Source organism: Natrix helvetica, assembly GCF_964273705.1.
Source record: "Natrix helvetica genome assembly, chromosome: 7".
NCBI classification, from domain to species: Eukaryota; Metazoa; Chordata; class Lepidosauria; order Squamata; family Natricidae; genus Natrix; species Natrix helvetica.
The window spans coordinates 41,974,356-41,992,399 of NC_138558.1; the positions used below are offsets into that span (position 1 = coordinate 41,974,356).

The window sequence follows — 18,044 nt, forward strand, 5'->3', positions numbered from 1 at the left end:
TGGGGACAGCTCAGGAGCGGGATGCTGAGCCTGGGGCAATGCTCCAGATCTAAGTTCCTCCTCCATCAGGGAACAAGCCTCTTCCATGTATTCCTCCTCCAGGGATGAGGCTAGAGATCTGGGAGATGCCCTAGATGGATTAGGGGAAAAACCAAAATCCCCCTCTTCCCCTACAGATGGAGATCCCTCTGGTCGAGGATCTAGAATGGAGGGCTCTGCAGGAACCTCAGAAGGTGGAGGGAATTCCTTGTCAAGCCCTTGGGTCCCTGAGCCCTCTGAAAATGTTTTTCTATGACTGGTGCCTCTCTGCCAGTCTCTCTTCTGCCTTGGATACCTTTTTTGTTTTGGGCTGTTTGCCTTTTGCCGGGCATGCTGCACTATCACCCTTGGTCACAGGATTGGGCCTGCTGCACTCGCTGGTGGGAGACCCTGCCTGATCTTTAGCTTTGTCCACATTCTTGCTGGCCATGGTTGAACTACCAGCCCCAACATTCGTTGTCCAAGGAAATTGCTTGGAGCAGATGAGAGGTGACCTGAGTTGAATTGAAGTTCTGAGGCAACAGGCCGTGGCAGGGGATGCAGCAATGAAAAATGGCACCAAATTGGAAGTCCCAAGGATGCCCGCAGATCCGCACTGATGTGAGAAACCAGGGAATGGCCTGAGAAAGCCAAACTCCCTGCAGCCAATAATTAAGACCTTCCTGGGGAGGGGGGGCCTGTCTGGAGACCCGGAGCAAGGCCACACAATTAACACCCCTCCCAGCGGCTATCTGCGAGGGAACCAGGCTGCGGCACTGAAGAAAATGGCTTGAATTTAAAGCGCGTGCTTTTTTTCATTCCAAAATGGCCATTGCAAGCTTGGAGCGGCACCGTGGCTACTGTCGGCAATCCGGAGAGCTCAGTAGAGTTTCCGGGACTAAAAACAGTCCTCCAACAGCTTACTGGAGTTCCTGTCCTTCCTACCTAGCCCCTGAGCTCGTCAGCAGCCACTGACGAGCCTCCCGGTGTTGCCTCAACCGCGTGTGGGCATGGAAGCTGTTGCGCTCCAAGCAGCCTGATCCGCATATGAGAGTAGTCAGGAAATGAAGAGATATGCTTTCAAGACAAAACAACAAAACCTAAGGCTATCTAAGGCTACAACAGTGAAACAAAAATAAGAAAAGGCTACACTATTCTAATTTGGAGAGTCCAGCGGGGTGGAGGGAGAGGCTAGCTTATGCCAGCTCGTGGCTTTCATGAGGGAAGGTCTTCAGGCCTTCGCGCGCGAAAGCCGCGAGCTGGCGTATGCCACATGGCCGAAAGGAGGTGGGCTGCGTCGGCAGGGGGGAGAGGCTAGCTTAGGCTAGCTCACAGCTTTCATGAGGGAAGGCCTTCAGGCTTTCGCAAGGGAAGGCCTTCAGGCCTTCGCTCGCGAAAGCCTTGAGCTGGCGGATGCTGCATGGCTGAAAGGAGGTGGGCTGCAGCGGCTCGGGGGATAGGCTAACTTATGTCAGCTCATGGCTTTCGCGAGGGAAGGCCTTCAGCCTTGCCTCGTGAAATCCGCGAGCTGGCATACACCGTGTGGCTGAAAGGGGGTTTCCTGCTACCCCCCACCCCCACCCTCTCCCCCGTCTCCAGTCTTGCCTGGCTGGCTAAGCCTGCCAGGAGGCGGGCCTAGCTGACCCGGTTGTCCCTTGTCCCTTCAGTCCAGCTTACCTGCTGCCTCGTCACCTGCCTGCTTCCTGCAGCATCCATAGCATCGGAAATCTGCTGATTCTGTCTGCTGGTAAGTGACCCAGTTTTTTTTCTTTTATGCTTTTAATGTTTTTTTTAAAGAATATTTTATTTATTGTGTATAGAATTTTTTTAATCGTTTTATTTAAAAGTATTGAGTATAGAATTTTTTTAAATGATTTATTTCAATTTATTGTTTGTAGAATCTTTTTTAAATTGTCTTAGACTATTTTAAAAAAATATTCTATCAACAATAAATTGAAATAAACCATTTAAAAATATTCTAAACTCAATACATTTAAAAGTATTGTGTATAGAATGTTTTAATGGTTTTATTGTAATGTATTGTGTATGGAATATTTTTAGTGGTTTCACTGTAATTTATTGTGTATGGAATGCTTTTAATGGTTTCATTTTAAATTATTATGTGTGGAATCTTTTTAAAAATCGTCTTAGACGATTTTAAAAAATATGCTATCAACAATAAATTGAAATAAACCATTTAAAAATATTCTATACTCAATACATTTAAAAGTATTGTGTATAGAATATTTTTAATGCTTTTGTTGTAATTTATTGTGTATGAAATATTTTAATAGTTTTTAAGGACTTTTTATTATTTATAGAATATATTTTTTACATTATGTTTAGGGAATCTTAATTTATTTATTGTTTATAGAATATGTTTATTACAAGAAATGTTATTCCTTTTTGCAAATGGTTTATTTGTGATGCAATATGTTGCTTTTAAGTGTGCAGGTTGGTGCATGGTTTATGTGTCTCAAAGTGGCTGCTTTTCTATGGGCAGGTCAGGTTGGTGCAAGGCAGCTTTGCCAGATTTTGTGTGTTTCTGTGTGATACCTGGTTGTTTAGGTAATTGTGAGGTGGTTGCTGGTTCTGTGAGCTTCCTGGCACTGTCCTTTATAATTTCCCACAATGCCTTGATGGTTTTTATTCCAGTGGCTTTGTCTTTGTCTTTCCTGTCCTTAGGGTTAGGGAAAAAACTGGTTTCATCTGCAGTCTTTTGGGGGGAAATTGTTATTTTTTGGTGTTTTCCTGGCACTGTCATAGTTTGTGGGTGTGTAATGTCCCACAGTTATCTATGCATTAATAATTATCAAGTACTAATAATATTTCCTTATACATTTTAGTGACCTTTCCTTACATAATTGGTGTCTTCTTTCACACTTTTAGATTTCTAATTTCTGTTTCTGTTAGTTAGCAATTGCTGAAACAAATCCCACATGAAAAAGTATTCAAAGCCTTCTTGATTTTAATTTATTCCTGCACATTCTAATATTTATTCATTTTCATATCTTTATTTTTCCACTGTTGTGCAAACTCAATTCCAGCAGCTGCTAACATGTGTAAAATTAAATATGTATTGTATTTCCTTTCAAATAGCCAACAAAATATTTCTGGTTTTAAACCCACCGCTGTCCTTCTATACTACAGGTGTCAAACTTGCCGTGTCACATTGCCATCATGTGAGGCTTCACAATGTTTTTTCCCTTTGCGGAGCTGGGATGGGCGTGACCTGCGTGTGATGTATCTGGCCCACGGGCCATCAGTTTGACACTCCTGTTCTATACTACTGTGAAAGTTCAAACAATCAGGGTCAGAGAACACCAAAGACCCCTATTTTCAACCCTGAACTACAAAAGAAGAATACATCTTCTCAATGTAGTGACCAATGTCATCCTTTATAGAGCCAAAAACATTGTGTATGCAATTTCACTGAGATGAAGTATGATGTTTTGTATAGGCATGGAAATGCACACATCTATTGTTTATATAGCAAAGAATTAGAATGATATATCAACTGAGAGGTGGATAAAAGAATTCTCATTTTGAGCATCTCCTCTTCCATGAGCATGTTCTACCCTGTTTTCCTGAAAATAAGACCTCCCCGGATAATAAACCCAATCTGGCTTTTGACCGCATGTGATAAAATAAGCCCTCATCCCAAAATAATCCCTCCCCAAAAATATTGAAACATAGCAGCAGCCATGAGGTGACCACACTTGCTTCCTCCTGCACCTCAAAAATAATAAGGCCTCCCCGAAAATAAGGCCAAGCACTTATTTCAGGGTTCAAAAGAAAATAAGACTCTGTCTTATTTTCGGGGAAACACAGTACTACTTCAGGCATGTCCAATCTCTTAAATTAGACCTGGACTCCTGCAATATGCCATGCACCAGTTCTGAAGCAATGTACCAGTTCAGGAATACTAGCATATAACCACAGGATTGAACACTTCCCTCAAATCAGGTGACTCCAGTTATAGTTACTAAATAGTTATATCACGTGAGAAAATAATGAGAACACCATGATAAAGTCCTGGGATCTCACAGTTTAAAAAAGCAAACAATACCCTCAAACCACCTGTTGTCTCTGTATGCTTCCCATCCATTTTGAAAAGTGACCTTCAAGCCACCAAGTTACTGATCTCTGAGATAAATCCTATTTTTAAATAGTGTTGTTTTATTTAAATGTCAAAACAAAGCTATATGTATGAAATATATAAAATATGAAAATGTCAGTAAATTTAAAGAAATACATTGAATAAATTAAAGACTGGCTTAACTCATCACAGTTTATTCACTCTCGCCAATATCTTCCTTAAATTTAAACTCTTTGTATTTAAGCCTTTAACTCTTTTCTTCATCAGTAAATCCATTTTGCAAATCTATTTGGTTGATTTGTATGGGTTATCTTGTGTAATCTGATGTTTAAACTTACATATCTTCAGATCTCTGATAGGAAATCCCCTTTACGCTAATAAATATTGTGTCTGAGGCAGGGAATTGGCAAGCTGTCTTAATCAAGATAGTCCCTGGCTTGTAATCACACAAAACGTAGAACAAGAAGGGTATCTCAGAACATTTCAGCCTTCAGATTTTCCTGCTGCCTCCTTTCAAGTCCTTATGAACAACTTATGAGGATCAAAACATGCTAATTTCATCACTGCTAGCCAAGAATACAGAATTCTGAGTACAGTCAGTGATGTTTCAGAGGAGGCAATTCCATAAGATTAAAGAGATTTGCTGACTGAAACTGTCCTGTTTCACGTGAATTTATATTTGTTATTATTTTGAGTTCACAACCAGGGATGGAGCCGTTTGCCCAGGGCATATGAACTCGGGCATCTGCGCGGGGAACAGAGCAGACAGGCATAATACGATTGCTTCCCAAACAGTCAATGAGAGATAATATGAGAGAAATAAACCTGGGGGTGTTTTCACTTTTGTTTTCTATCTGGTACTGTATGAAGTTAGCACCTACCCCTCTCCTATAAAAATGAAATATTTTAGGAAATATTAAAAGGGCAGAATATTTCCCCTAAAAGGAAGGCAGAAACTCAATCCCCACCACACACCTTTGTCAATGGGCCTTTAAGGCCTGGGCCAGTCTATTCTACATCACAAAGATCTACCTAATTCAGACAAAGCCATAATAGGAATCCCAAAGCTTTTTCATTACATCATCATCCAGCAAGAGTCAACCAAGCTTGGGAGTTTCCCCTGCATGGCCCCATGGGAGTCTGACAACCATTCAGAATACAAGCTCAAATTCAAAGCCCAAAAGAGGGTATAGATCTATGTCTCTGTCTCTCTCTCTCTCTGTCTCTCTCTCTGTCTCTCTCTCTCTCTCTCTCTCTCTCTCTCTGTCTCTCTCTCTCTCTCTCTCTCTCTCTCTCTCCCATGTGCCTTTTTGCTCAGAACCTCAAACCTTGTGGTCCTGTCCACCATTAAAGCCATCCTTCCAAGCAGTCTCCATAAATCCAGTGTCATTCCCCCCCCCAACTTGGAACTGAACCCAGATTGACATTTCTTCCAACAGTACAAGGTCAAATCAATATTTTCCTTATTTTTATTGCATTCTTCCTATCTCTTTCCCTCGTTGGGTTCTAACGTAGATCATAAAGATAACATCTATAAAATAAAATAAAAAGTTTTGGATCAAACAGATAAAACTTTGCAATATAATTGCAGCCATGCAGATTATTCTATTTTTTCAGATTTGGTGACTGCTCAAAATGTAATATATCGTTGCATCTTACTGTTGTTTAGACAATACTATGTAGCATTAGTTCCTTTGCATTTGTAGGGAATCACTTACTAAATATCATCTATGTTTTCTTAAGGTGGTTACTGATTTCTTCTTCAGGGTTGTTTGCAAAGGCATCTATAGCAGAGCCAGAGAAGTTAAAGTTGGTGGCCACAAATTCATGAACACAATCCTATTCATGAATAAGAGACAAAGATTTTAAATTCATGGGCATAACCACCATATTGAATGTCTTTATCCTGGAGAAACTGCTAGCTTGTCTACAATGATTTGCCCATAAATCTAATTATCTGTTTCAAGGTTTAAAAGAAGAAAAGAACTAGCCCTACTGCATAATTTACTAAACTACTTTGAAGTCCTGGATAGTTAAACATAACTTTAATGATACCAAAAGAGCATAGCTAACTCAGTGGCATAAAAAAGATTCTGCACAGGACAGATTCAGGTAACATGGCTAGAAAAGTATGTTGGCCTGCTGGCCTCTTATGCAGATTAATCTGAGGCCTTACTTGAGTGAACGGACGTGGTAGTTCAGTGGCTAAGATGCTGAGCTTGTCGATCAGAAAGGTCAGCAGGTCAGCAGTTCTAATCCCTAGCACTGCATAATAGAGTGAGCTCCCGTTACTTGCCCCAGCTTCTGCCAACCTAGCAGTTTGAAAGCATGTAAAAATGCAAGTAGGAAAATAGGAATCACCTTTGGTAGGAAGATAACAGCTTTCCATGTGCCTTCGGTCTTTAGTCATGCCAGCCACATGACCACAGAGATGTCTTCGGACAGCACTGGCTCTTTGGCTTTGAAACGGAGATGAGTACCGACCCCTAGAATCGGGAACAACTAGCACATATGTGCAAAGGGAACCTTTACATTACGTTATGCTTGAGTGAAGATACTTGGTCCATATTATGAAAAATGGTCCAATCTTCTACAGTGCAAGAGAGGTCTTTTTTAAAATGTGCTTTTATTTATTTTTATTAAGAGCTTTAATATGGAACATTAAGAGAAAATATATTTAGGCATCACTTGGAAAAGTAAGAGTCACCCATTGCTCATTGGTATGTGATAATGATATGTGTCCATTAGGCTGGATATTGCAGGAGAGCAATATTGATCTACAATAGTAAAAATCAGGAATCTGGGAGACCTTTTCCATCTAGCGAATTTCATTAAAATGCTTCTGATATTGCAGCTTTCCAAAGTTATATCTTTCAGTGAAATTTGTTAGTTAGAAAAGGCACTTCAGTACCCAATTTCTGACCTTTTCCCCCCAGAGACTAACATTTCTCCTCCTAAAGTGACTATTCCTGGTTGTGTCTCTGTGTGACTCTAAATGCACTTCACAAATTAAAAGCTTGTGAAATCATTCTAAGGTTTAATCTTCTTGAATTTTGCCAAATACTGGTACTTCTATAAAATTATGATTCTTTCCAATTGATTCTGGGGCTTAAGCACATTTCTGTCATTTGAAGGTTTTCCAGGGTGTTCAAAATGGATGTGCTGTAAGAAAAATTAATTCAGAATTGCTCTATTCCTCCTTTCTTTTTTAAAGGCAAATAATTTATTTACAGCATATTTCACATACCTATCTTGCTCTATTGCTTGTTAGCTACTAATATAAATGATTTCCATAATTATTTCTACTTTCCCAGGAGTATATTCTCTTATATTAAGTAGCTATGTCTACTTGGCTTGATAATAGCAGAAACTAAAGCTGTTTCTAGAACGTTTTGCTAGAAAGAAAATTATAAATTACAGGAATCAATTTAAGATTTCAAGTTTTGTAATATGTAAATGTAGGGTATATGTTTATAAATAGTCAATTTTTGATACTAAATATTCAAATCATTTCAAATACCAGGATCTTGTGTGATAATTGCAGCCTCTCTAAAATTCTGCCTTGGGTCTAGAGGATAAGATGGTTTTATTTCAGCACACCAAAAATATGAATGTCTTAGAATCTATCACAAGCCCCTTTAATAACTCAGATGTTGATAATATGAATAGTTTGAATACCACTGAAATGCATTCTTACACATACAGTGTGACTGTGCAACTGTCACTTCATGCTTGTTTCCAATGATTTTGACATGTCTTTCTCTGTTTTAAGGATCTTAAGAATCATTTAAACATTGGGACACTGGTCATCTGTCTTAGAGGGCCAATTGGTATACTGTAGTGGTTAAATTGCTGGTTAAAAACCAGGAGTCATTAATTATAGTCCGGAGTCAATCATTCTCTCAGCCCAATCCACATCACATTGCTTTTGAAATTGGGAAAGTAAAAGGTGAGAATATTAGGTATGTTTGCATATTGCCTTGAATTGACCAAAAATAAAGGTAGAATAAAAATTAATAAATAATGGGAGCAGAATAAATTATTAATGGAATAAAGCAGAAGAAATCAATTCTCAATGAAAAATAGGTTGAAATAGACTGTTTTCCAACCAACATGAAATAATATCTACTAACTTTTATGGACTCAGTTGCAGTTCAGTTGCTTTTTAAAAGTTTGGACATTTCAAACCTTCTTTAAAATTCTTAAACCTGAGGTCAAAGTGCAAGGGATAGCACTACAAATAGTAAGCTTATCATATAAAACCTTTGGATGAAGATTACAGATGGCTGCAGTTTATTAGCCTTCCTGCTCCCTTTATGGTTTACATCTAAAATAGCTAGTGATGATGCTGGCTAGCCAAAGGAGAATATTACTAACATGGTATTTTATTCAGGATTTGCTTCATTTTGGTTACAGGGAATGATCTTCTTGAATCTTAGTAACTAACTCAGACTTAGAGTCCATAGTGCATTAAACAAAATTCAACATTTTGTTATTTGTGCATTTTTAAGCAGCCTTAGGCACTTCTCAGAACTGAAGAGGAAAAAGGAAGTCAAACAAACCAAGTTTCTGCTTATTTTCTTTCTTGAAAGCTTTCTAATAAGAATCTTTACTAACCAAAGCATGGAGGGAAGACACAAGTGCACAATCACTATCCAGGTTTTATTTTTCTATCTATCAGTGAAGAGAATAATGTATACTATTTACAATTCTTCTACAGTTCTACTTTATCAAAGGTATTTGTTAGAATAATTTAACCATCCAATATAAATATGCTCCTAAGGGGGAATCTCTACGATTCTTCCAACAGCTCTTTTGAACATTGTCTCGAATCATTTTTGTAGAATAGAAACGGCCTCACATTTCATGCAAGTGTTTCAAAAATTCCATGCATTTAAAAGCATGACTTGAGAGGACAGCAATCGTTTCCTTTCACAAGCAGAAAATTTATTTCTGCAATGATCAACACGCAGATGATTGAACAAGATTTTACCTTTTTTACTTTGAGGTAAGTGCTGAAGTAAGTGTTGTCAACAGTACTATTAATGTAAACATAGCTTCTAAACTATATTCTGCTAAAGTAGATAAGACTATCTAGGCAATCAGAAATCTGATTCACATATATTGCCTGGTCTATTCCAGCTTTCCTTAACTTGGTACCCTCCAGCTCCCATCACCCCAGCCAGAATGTGGATGACAAAGGTCCAAGGCTAACACACCTAAAAAGGCACTAAATTAGGTCAAGCTGATCAACACTTACTGGTTATAACTTCCTACAATTTCAGGTTTCTTTTCCAGACTTGCCTTTAAAAATGCAGTTCTAAATGTGAGGTTTTTTCACGTCACATTCTTGGTCACAGAATTAAGAGTCCTTTCTTAGTGAATAAAATGTCAGCAATTGTCTGAAAGATACCAGCAATATCCATTAAAATAGATAAATAAGAAAAGATCTATACTAGGGTTTCAAATATAGTTTTCTTAATCTAAGGAAATAATAGAACCTCCACAAGGAACTTTTGTGGTGTCCTCAATGACAGTGTTAGAGTATTTAGTAGCATTATTTATCTGGCAACCTTGAACTCCTTGGATATCATCTCAGATTTCATGGCAAATATAAAGAAATTTATAAAGTGGAAATGTAAGGTCTACAATGGATCTCCAAGGCTACATTTGGATACCTATATTTAGGATTGAATTGTCAAGTGAGGAACAAGTTATATTTCAAAAGCATTTAGGATTATTTTCAAGGATCTCATGATAATGATAGCAATATTGTTAATAAAAACCCATCACAGTTGTTGTTGTTTTTAGTTTCTCATTTAGTGTAAATTGTTGTACATCAGAAGTGTAGAACAAGGGAATGTTCAAAACCCCAATTAACTCACAACTATCATGTGATGCAAAATATGAACCTCAAAATGTATTCGATTTATATTCTGCTTTTCTTCCAGGAGCTCAAAACAGTTTACATGGGGATCTCCCTTCATTTTATTCCCACAGGCCTTGCTCTGTGAGAGAAACAGGGCTGAGAAAAAGTGACTGGCCCAAAGTCACTCACAGAGCTTCCATATGGCCATGGAAATGGCCATGAAGCTGAATCTCTCTGGAATTAATGCAACATCTTAAGCACACGACTTTTCCCAGATACTTTCTTCTCACAAGGTAATGACTCTGATAGTTTAGCTCCTTAAAGAACAACAGTGAAACAAACAGATAGAAGTATATCTTTAATTCCATTTAAATGTGCATCTTAAATTCAGTACAAATATAGGTGGTAGCCCCATAGTTCCTAAGGCAGTCAACATCTCTTTCGACCCAAGACCATTCAACAGGAAACAGTGTGTGCATAAAACAAAACACCAATCTCTTAGCTTGCAAAACAGTAACCCTTTAAGAGATGTTGCTCCTTTTGTACCATTTGGGATAGCAACGTTCCCTTTTTGCACAATGATACTACTTTGGGAGTAAATATTGGCACTGTAAATGATTTTTATTGTAGTATAGGGTTGAACTTTCTTCATAGACCAATAAAAAATAAACTCTGTAATAAATAAATATTTAAAATAAATATATGCACTCTGAAGATATATAAATTAGGTCCATCCTGAAGGGAAAAATAAATCCAGATTTTGCTGCCCAATTACCACAGTCTTCATAAAGCTCCATATTAACCATCCACATGGTTATCAATGATGTTAACTAGCCATTTTTTCCAAGTTATCTACAGCCAACTCCCATTTACTTTAGGTAATTATTTATGCTCCAAGTACAGGATCCAGAGCAGTTTTGATAAGTCCAGTTCAAACATCTTCTTGACTAGCACAGAATGAGCATACCTAAAAGAGGCTGGTCATCTAGACTTTAATATCCATTCTCCTAAATCCAGTGATTAGGCATGAAGGCTTGTCTACCACTAAACAGCTTCACTGATGCCTGCTTTCTAGATCTCAATAATTTTCAACATTTAGAAGTTGCTCTTGCTTTTGGAACTGTAGAGGCTAAGATCCTGTTTTTCTCTGTGGTTGTCTTCAACTCATTGCTAACAGGTCCTTGTAGAGCTCCGGCACTCTTTCGGGATCCACCGGTCTAGGCAAGAAATGGGTGAATTTCTGATGCCTTTTGGACCTTGCCCCATCTCTGGGACTGCCATCTTTGTTAAGTGCCACAAAGTACCTCCGGCCTGAATCTCCATGTTTGTACACATTAGAGGAGTAGGTGTTATACCAGTTCTCTTCAAACTGTTCTTTGAAGACACATTCAGGAGTGAGCTTTTCCTACAGGGTGAAAAAAAGAGAAGCCTCTTCAACCAAAATATACAGACATGGTGATAAGAGATGATAGAGCTAATCCTATGTTGATTATTACCTCAAAAAGTATGTTTCTTTCTGGTGTGATATTTTTTTCACAGTTTTATTTCTTCACTGTTTAAAAATAAAGATATTGTTTTAATAAATTATTTTATTCTGCAGAGGATTTTTTTTTATCCGTAAGGAATACAGCCTGTCTTAAAGCTCTGCCTGCCTATACAACAATTCCTATGTTTCTCCATTTATTATACTGCATAGTATCTTCTTTTTATGCTTCCTTTCTCATCAATGAATCAATGAACCTAGGTCACAACTTGCGTTGCATTGAAATATTAGCAGACGTACAACTATGGACATCTTTTAGTCTTTTGGATTAGTAACACTCATGTTCCTTTTCACCCTATCGTCCCTAATTATTTGGACCCTCAAAACCTACAACTTTTTGTATGCACATAATACTTCCCAAAAAAGCTTTGTTTCAGGTTATTTCATGCATTAGATTAGGCTGTCAAACTCCCAGCCTATAGGATACTGGACATGCCCACGCCTGGTTTAGCGAAGTGAGGGGGAAGTCCCGATACGTCACGTGACACCACCATGACGACGTAAGTTTGATACCCCTGCACTAGATCAAACTATGCACATTTTATTCTTCTTATTTTATTCTTCACATTTTATTCTTTTATTCTTTTCTCTGAGAAGGCAGCTGACTTGGGAAACTCTTTTAATTTTATTCCCACAACAATGATCCTGTGAAGGAAGATGGGCCCAAAGTTATTCAATTAAGCCTTCAATTTGGGTCTCTCCTTTCCAAATGTCACATCTAAGTCACTAATTACATCTGCTATCCTGGGGTTATACTAGCCTCTCTTTGCTAAGGAATTTCTATCTCCCTTCTGGGAAATCTCTGAGTGGCTTCTAGCAGGGATATTGATTTTAAAAAATCAAGATGGCAGCCGCCTTGGTGTGATTGAAGCTTCACCTGTTTTTTTAGGCATCTCCACCTCAAAAAAAGGCTTTCATTCTGACATTTTTTTTACCACACCCTGCACACTCCTAGCTTCTCACATTACTTTGAACACTACTTCAGTTGGCTAGAACCATGTAGTCTCCTCTTGCATAGACTGATAAGCACATTCCATATTAGATACAATGCTGCAGGAATGATGCAATAATTAACGGAACTTGTCTGCCCTTTTAGGAAAGAGCAGAGAAGAACAGCCCTTTTAGAAAAATTCAGGGAAGAGCATGCTTTTCCTGCAGACGGTGTTGAGTGGCAAATGCATTTCTTTATTAAAAGGTGCAGTGGGCAATGATTTTGCTATCTGAAGGCCATAGTTGTGTTGATTTACAGCTGTCTATAGGTAGTCCTCAACTTACGACCACAATGAGCCCCAATTTTCTGTTGTTAAGTGAGGCAGTTGTTAAATGAATCAGTGTAGTTGTTAAGTTAGTAATATGACTGTTAAGAGAATCTGGCTTCCCCATTGACTTTGCTTGTCAGAAGATCGCAAAAGATAATATATGACCTCAGGACGCTGCAACTGTAATTACTGTGAGTCAGTTACCAAGTCTCTGAATTTTGATCACATGACCATGGGAATACTGCAATGGTCATAAGTGTGAGAAACAGTCATCAGTCATTTTTAATGCCATTGTAACTTTGAATGGTCACTGAATATACCGTTGTAAGTTGAGGACTGCCTTATATTGGTCTCGTCCTTTCATATCAAAAATTCCCTATAAGATAATAGGATTTTTGTAGATGCTCTTTGCACCACTACCTGGAATGATCACATGATTAAGGGCAGGTGTTTGGCCACTTGGTCATTCAAGAAAGTACTTGAAAACAACACCCTAAAGTTTTGTTTATGAAAAGAAAGAAAAAGCTAATATTCATCTTGCATGTTTTTAAATGTTCCTACATGGATTCCTCATTGACTTTGCTTATCTGAACTTTGATCACATGACCATGGTCATAACTGTGAAAACCAGTCACAAGTCACTTTTTTCAGTACTATTGTAACTTTAAACAGTCACTAAACAAACAGTCGTAAGTGGAGGACTACTTATATTTGTTTTTGTTTCCCATCTCAAACTGGTTGACAATTGCAACTAATTTTGGCAACCGGGTTTTGGAAAAAAACTCTCATAAACACCTAAAGATGCAAACAGAAAACTATTTTTCCTGGAACTTGAGTTAAATAATCAGGTACAAAAATATAGACAAGCCCCCTTGTCCTCCAGAACTTAAGAGTGTTCCATTGAGAGAATGCTTTTCCGCTAGATAGATCCATAGTACAACTCTATAAGGCAATTTCCTATGCAGTCATTGCCTTTGCATTGATGAAACTCAGGTAAATTTCAAGTGATTCACTTAACGTCTTAAGTTATCTAAACATGATGCTGTAGTGGTGCAGTTTATTCAGATAGTTCTCACTTTGTATTAATCCACTGAGTACTATTTTTCTTACACTAAGTAGCCACTTCAAGGCTGTGATCCCACTTGTATTGTTACCAGTCACAAAATTCCCAGGGATTATAAAGATTACTGCTAATGTGAGTCTGTAATATGAGCTGGATGATATGGCAGTAATACTTACAGAGCCATAAAGCTCTCCTTTCTCATTCATTCCAAGGTAAAGGCCGCTGTCCACTCCTCGAATACTGACTAATCCCACGGCCACACTGATGAATTCAAGAATACCTGCATTGAGAAAAGGGGGGAAATAATTTTAAGGCTAATTATATTTGATGCAGAAAAGACTATGCATTAAATAGAAAGAGATGCTCAATTAAATATGTGATTAATTCTAAATTGATTCTGCAGTAGACAAAATTGGGTTATCGAAGTACTTTTGATAGTACTGTGATATATATATTGGTCTTGACCCAAAAAAAAAGAGCATTGTTAACATTTTATCGCTCTCAGTGAAAGTGTTGAGTTGTCCTTAAATCTCTCCAGCTGCAATACACAGGAGTTACAAAACAATGTTATTGGTTGTGCCATTCTGTGTTAAACAATAACAGTGTTCAAATATTTGGATTGTTAAAAAGAAATGTGTTTGATAAGCGTATGAATGTGTATGTGTGTGTGTATGTGTGTGTGTGTATACATACATACACACAAACACACATACATACACACACTCAATCCATATATGTGTATATATATATATATATCTCCATATTTTCCTTTGAAATAGGGCCATGTGCTTTCGCTAGGCTATGTTTTTCAACAATCTTCTATTTTCTGAATTATTTTCTCTCTAAGGAAAGCTAATTATTTTTTTATCATAATCAGCCTTTGGAGTTTAATTGAAAAAAAAATGTTTGAGACTTGGGGTGTCTTGCTGCTGTTACAAGGCAGCCAAATCTTTTGTAAAGATCAGATATGTAGTCTTTTATAAAGACTGCATATTCCATCTTTTCACTGCCAATAAATCATCAGAGATTTTGGAGTTCCCAATATTCAAAGTTCCATTGAAAGATATGGGAGGTATTCTGTCTTTCTGATATCATTTTCAAAGACACGTTTTTCCTCCCCAAATCATAATAAGCAGGTGATTTAAGCAACAAAGAAACCACATCAGTCAAAGCTACTGAGAATAGTGATAGAATAAAGAAGCCCCAAGAATGTTTGATCTCAATCTCAAACATTTTTCTTTTTTTTCTTTTTTTGCAATTACTCCATGTTTACATGCTCTAAGAAGCTTCTCTTCTGCACAGAATTTTTGGTTGAACTAGAGTTGAAACAAAACTCCTGTTTATCAGTTAAGTTCTCTTAGAGCAGATTGTTGGAAGTAGTGATAATTATCAGATGCACTTAATACTAGTAATAATACATTTCGTAAACATTTGCAAACCAACCACTAAATAGTAGTAGGTTTCTTCAGAGAAGACTTTCTCTTCAACACTCATTTGTTTGTCCTCCTTTACACATTTAGGAACCTCTTTCAGTCAGTAATTAAATCCCTTGTAATTCATAAATAAAATCCTAAATAAATTAGTTCAATATATTGCAGAGATTTAGTTAGATCTTGAATACTATGGTATCAGAAAGGTACTTGCAATGTGTACAATCTAGCACCTGCTTTACATTGGACTCACTGAGTCATATTCTCTATCTTTGGGCAGTGTGGTATCTTCTGCCTTCTACGCAGACTAAGTTAAATTCAGTTGCATGTTCTTGTGGAATCCTGCATGCCTTTCCTTATGCACAATTCCCACTGGACTACCAAAGGACTAATACCCATGCAAAGAGATAGGAGTGCATTGTAAACAACTATATATAGCAAAACATGCAATTACTTTTTTTTAAAGAAGTACTGGAAAAGTTAGAGAGAAAGACTGAAACTGGCACATAGGTACATCGTCTCTGAGTCAGAGCAATGTATCTGAGTTTATTTGGATTACAATTATACCTGTGATAGTTATGCATGTATACAGACTCACAGCTTGCTTTTAGCACACATGTGACTTATAAATATTAGAACCTGATTTTGAAAATGAAAAGTCCTGATATTGGTATCCTTTGATTAGAAACCGTTGTTCACATCAAATAATGTCATACTTCTCACGTGGGAAACTCTTCCACATCATGAACAAAGTGCTATCTCTGTACATTGATGTATTAAGTGTCTTAGAAGCTGATTATATGGATGCTATGTTTATCAGTTATGGTGATCAAGCCACACATGAAATAGTTTAGGCACTTGCTGCATGGGACAACCTGTATGTACCAGTAATTCCAAGCATCATTATCTACATGAATGGATTTCCCACACTCCAATAAGGCATTGTGTGTTAAGTAGTCCGCAGAGATGTTGAAAAGGCTCTCTGCTCAAAGGCACATATCCAGGGCCTTTTCCACCTGTTTGTATTACTTGAAATAGATCTTTGCAAACAGATTGCCACTTTTTCCCCCCTAAACTGATCTCTCTACCTCCTCCCTATTTGGTGTATGGGGAGGTTGCTGTCCCAACACTTCACTTCGCTATTAGCCCTCTGCAACAATGTTAACCCAGATCAAGATGCTACTCATGCAAGCGGGTGTGTTTTTAATCATCCACTGCCTGAGATCGGTTGCTATACCATCTGTTGCTATAGGATGCTTCCGTCACAAGGGAAGAAGCTGCAGAAGAGAGCAGGTGGAAGGAAGGAAGGAAGGAAGGAAGGAAGGAAGGAAGGAAGGAAGGAAGGAAGGAAGGAAGGAAGGGAGGGAGGGAGGGAGGGAGGGAGGGAGGAAGGGAGGGAGGAAGAGAGGGAAGGGAGGGGGCTTACCGAAGAGGCTGTGGTCCTGCCTAGTGCCTTGTACGCTGCCGTCGGGCAGGATCTGCAGGTGGAAGCCAGTCCTGCAATACAGCTGTCTTCGGCGTAGGATGCCCTGCAGGTGGGCTAAATCCGTGGCCCCAGCCGCGACGCCCCCTCGGGATCCCCCCTCCGCTTGGGTCAGGCGGTCCCCCAGCAGGGGCGGCCTCTCCCCAGCAGGAGGCAAAAGGAAATGGGAGCCCACCTGCTGGCTCATCCCCTCTAGGCCACTTAAGAAACCCCCCACTTCGGCTAAGGGGGCCATGGAGAAGCCCAACCGGAGGGCTGCCGAGACTGGAGAGGGCGAGGGCAGGAGAGGAGCAGCGAGAGCGAGAGGGAGAGTCCCTTGCAGAGTCCGATCTCGGGGTTCAGAGCCGGCGCTGGAAGGGGTCAGGCAGGCAAGGCGGACTTGGCGTCAAGAGAGCAACTGCCTGTCCCGAGAATCTGTCCTCTCCCCGGACATGGGGCAGGCGGGGAGGCTGGGCTGGGCTTGGCCTCAACATCGACAGCCGCTGCAGGTGGGACGGCCGGCGATGCCCAATTTGCCGCTGCTGCCTCTGCTTCCCGCGGGTAGAGCCACCGGCTCGGGCTGGTCTTTGGGGAAACCGCCGCGATCCAAGCGAGGCCGCTCGAAAGTGCCACAACAGCGCGCGTGGGGGGATCTCTCGCTATATATACGCGCGGGGCAGGTTTTCCCCCCTGACCTATGCTAATAGCATTGAAGCTGAAGCGCGCCGGGAAGCTCAGGCGTTTGAAATCTTAAACCGAGCTGCTTTTCCCCTCCTCACACCTTTTCCCTCCTGACGAAGGGGACTTCCGAAGGTGCCCCGGCCTCCCTCCCTCCCACCCTCCCTCCTCCTCCTCCTCACTCGCGCGCGCCTAATCGGCTTCCAATTTAGCCTTGGAAACACGCCTCTCCCTCCCTCCCTCCCTCCCTCTTTCTCCCCCCACCCGGGTTGTTGTCGACGATGCGAAAAAGGATGCCGTCGCTCGCTCCCCTCCGCCAGGCTCCCTTTTGATGTTGAAGCTTCTCGCCGCGGATGAATCGCGAGCAGCAGCAGGAGCCCCGTTTGGCAAAGGTGGGGGGGGGGGAGGACCCTGGAAGCTTGCCGCGTATTACGTGGACAGGTGCAGGGAAAGGTAAGAAGGAGAAAGGGCGTTACCGGAGGGATAGGCCTGCTGAGACACACATGAAAAGAGGGAAAGGGGGGGGGGGATTGAGGGAAAGAAAGCAAAAAAAGATCTAACAGGTCGACTGCTCGGTTTTTCAGAACACTCATAAAAGTGTTACATGTATTATCCTTGCCTTT

The 18,044-nt window shown here is 39.8% G+C and overlaps 1 protein-coding gene across 1 annotated transcript; it reads right to left on the reverse strand.

Annotated features, from left to right (window-relative positions):
• Positions 1-10,358: 10,358 nt before the first annotated feature.
• FGF20 (fibroblast growth factor 20) lies at positions 10,359-17,506 on the reverse strand. Its single transcript, XM_081959596.1, has 3 exons — positions 16,708-17,506; positions 14,028-14,131; positions 10,359-11,391 (listed from the first exon to the last, which is right to left on the reverse strand). The coding sequence occupies exons 1-3, from the start codon at positions 16,997-16,999 to the stop codon at positions 11,146-11,148; spliced, it is 642 nt and encodes a 213-aa protein (XP_081815722.1). The 5' UTR covers positions 17,000-17,506; the 3' UTR covers positions 10,359-11,145.
• Between the last annotated feature and the right edge of the window lie 538 nt (positions 17,507-18,044).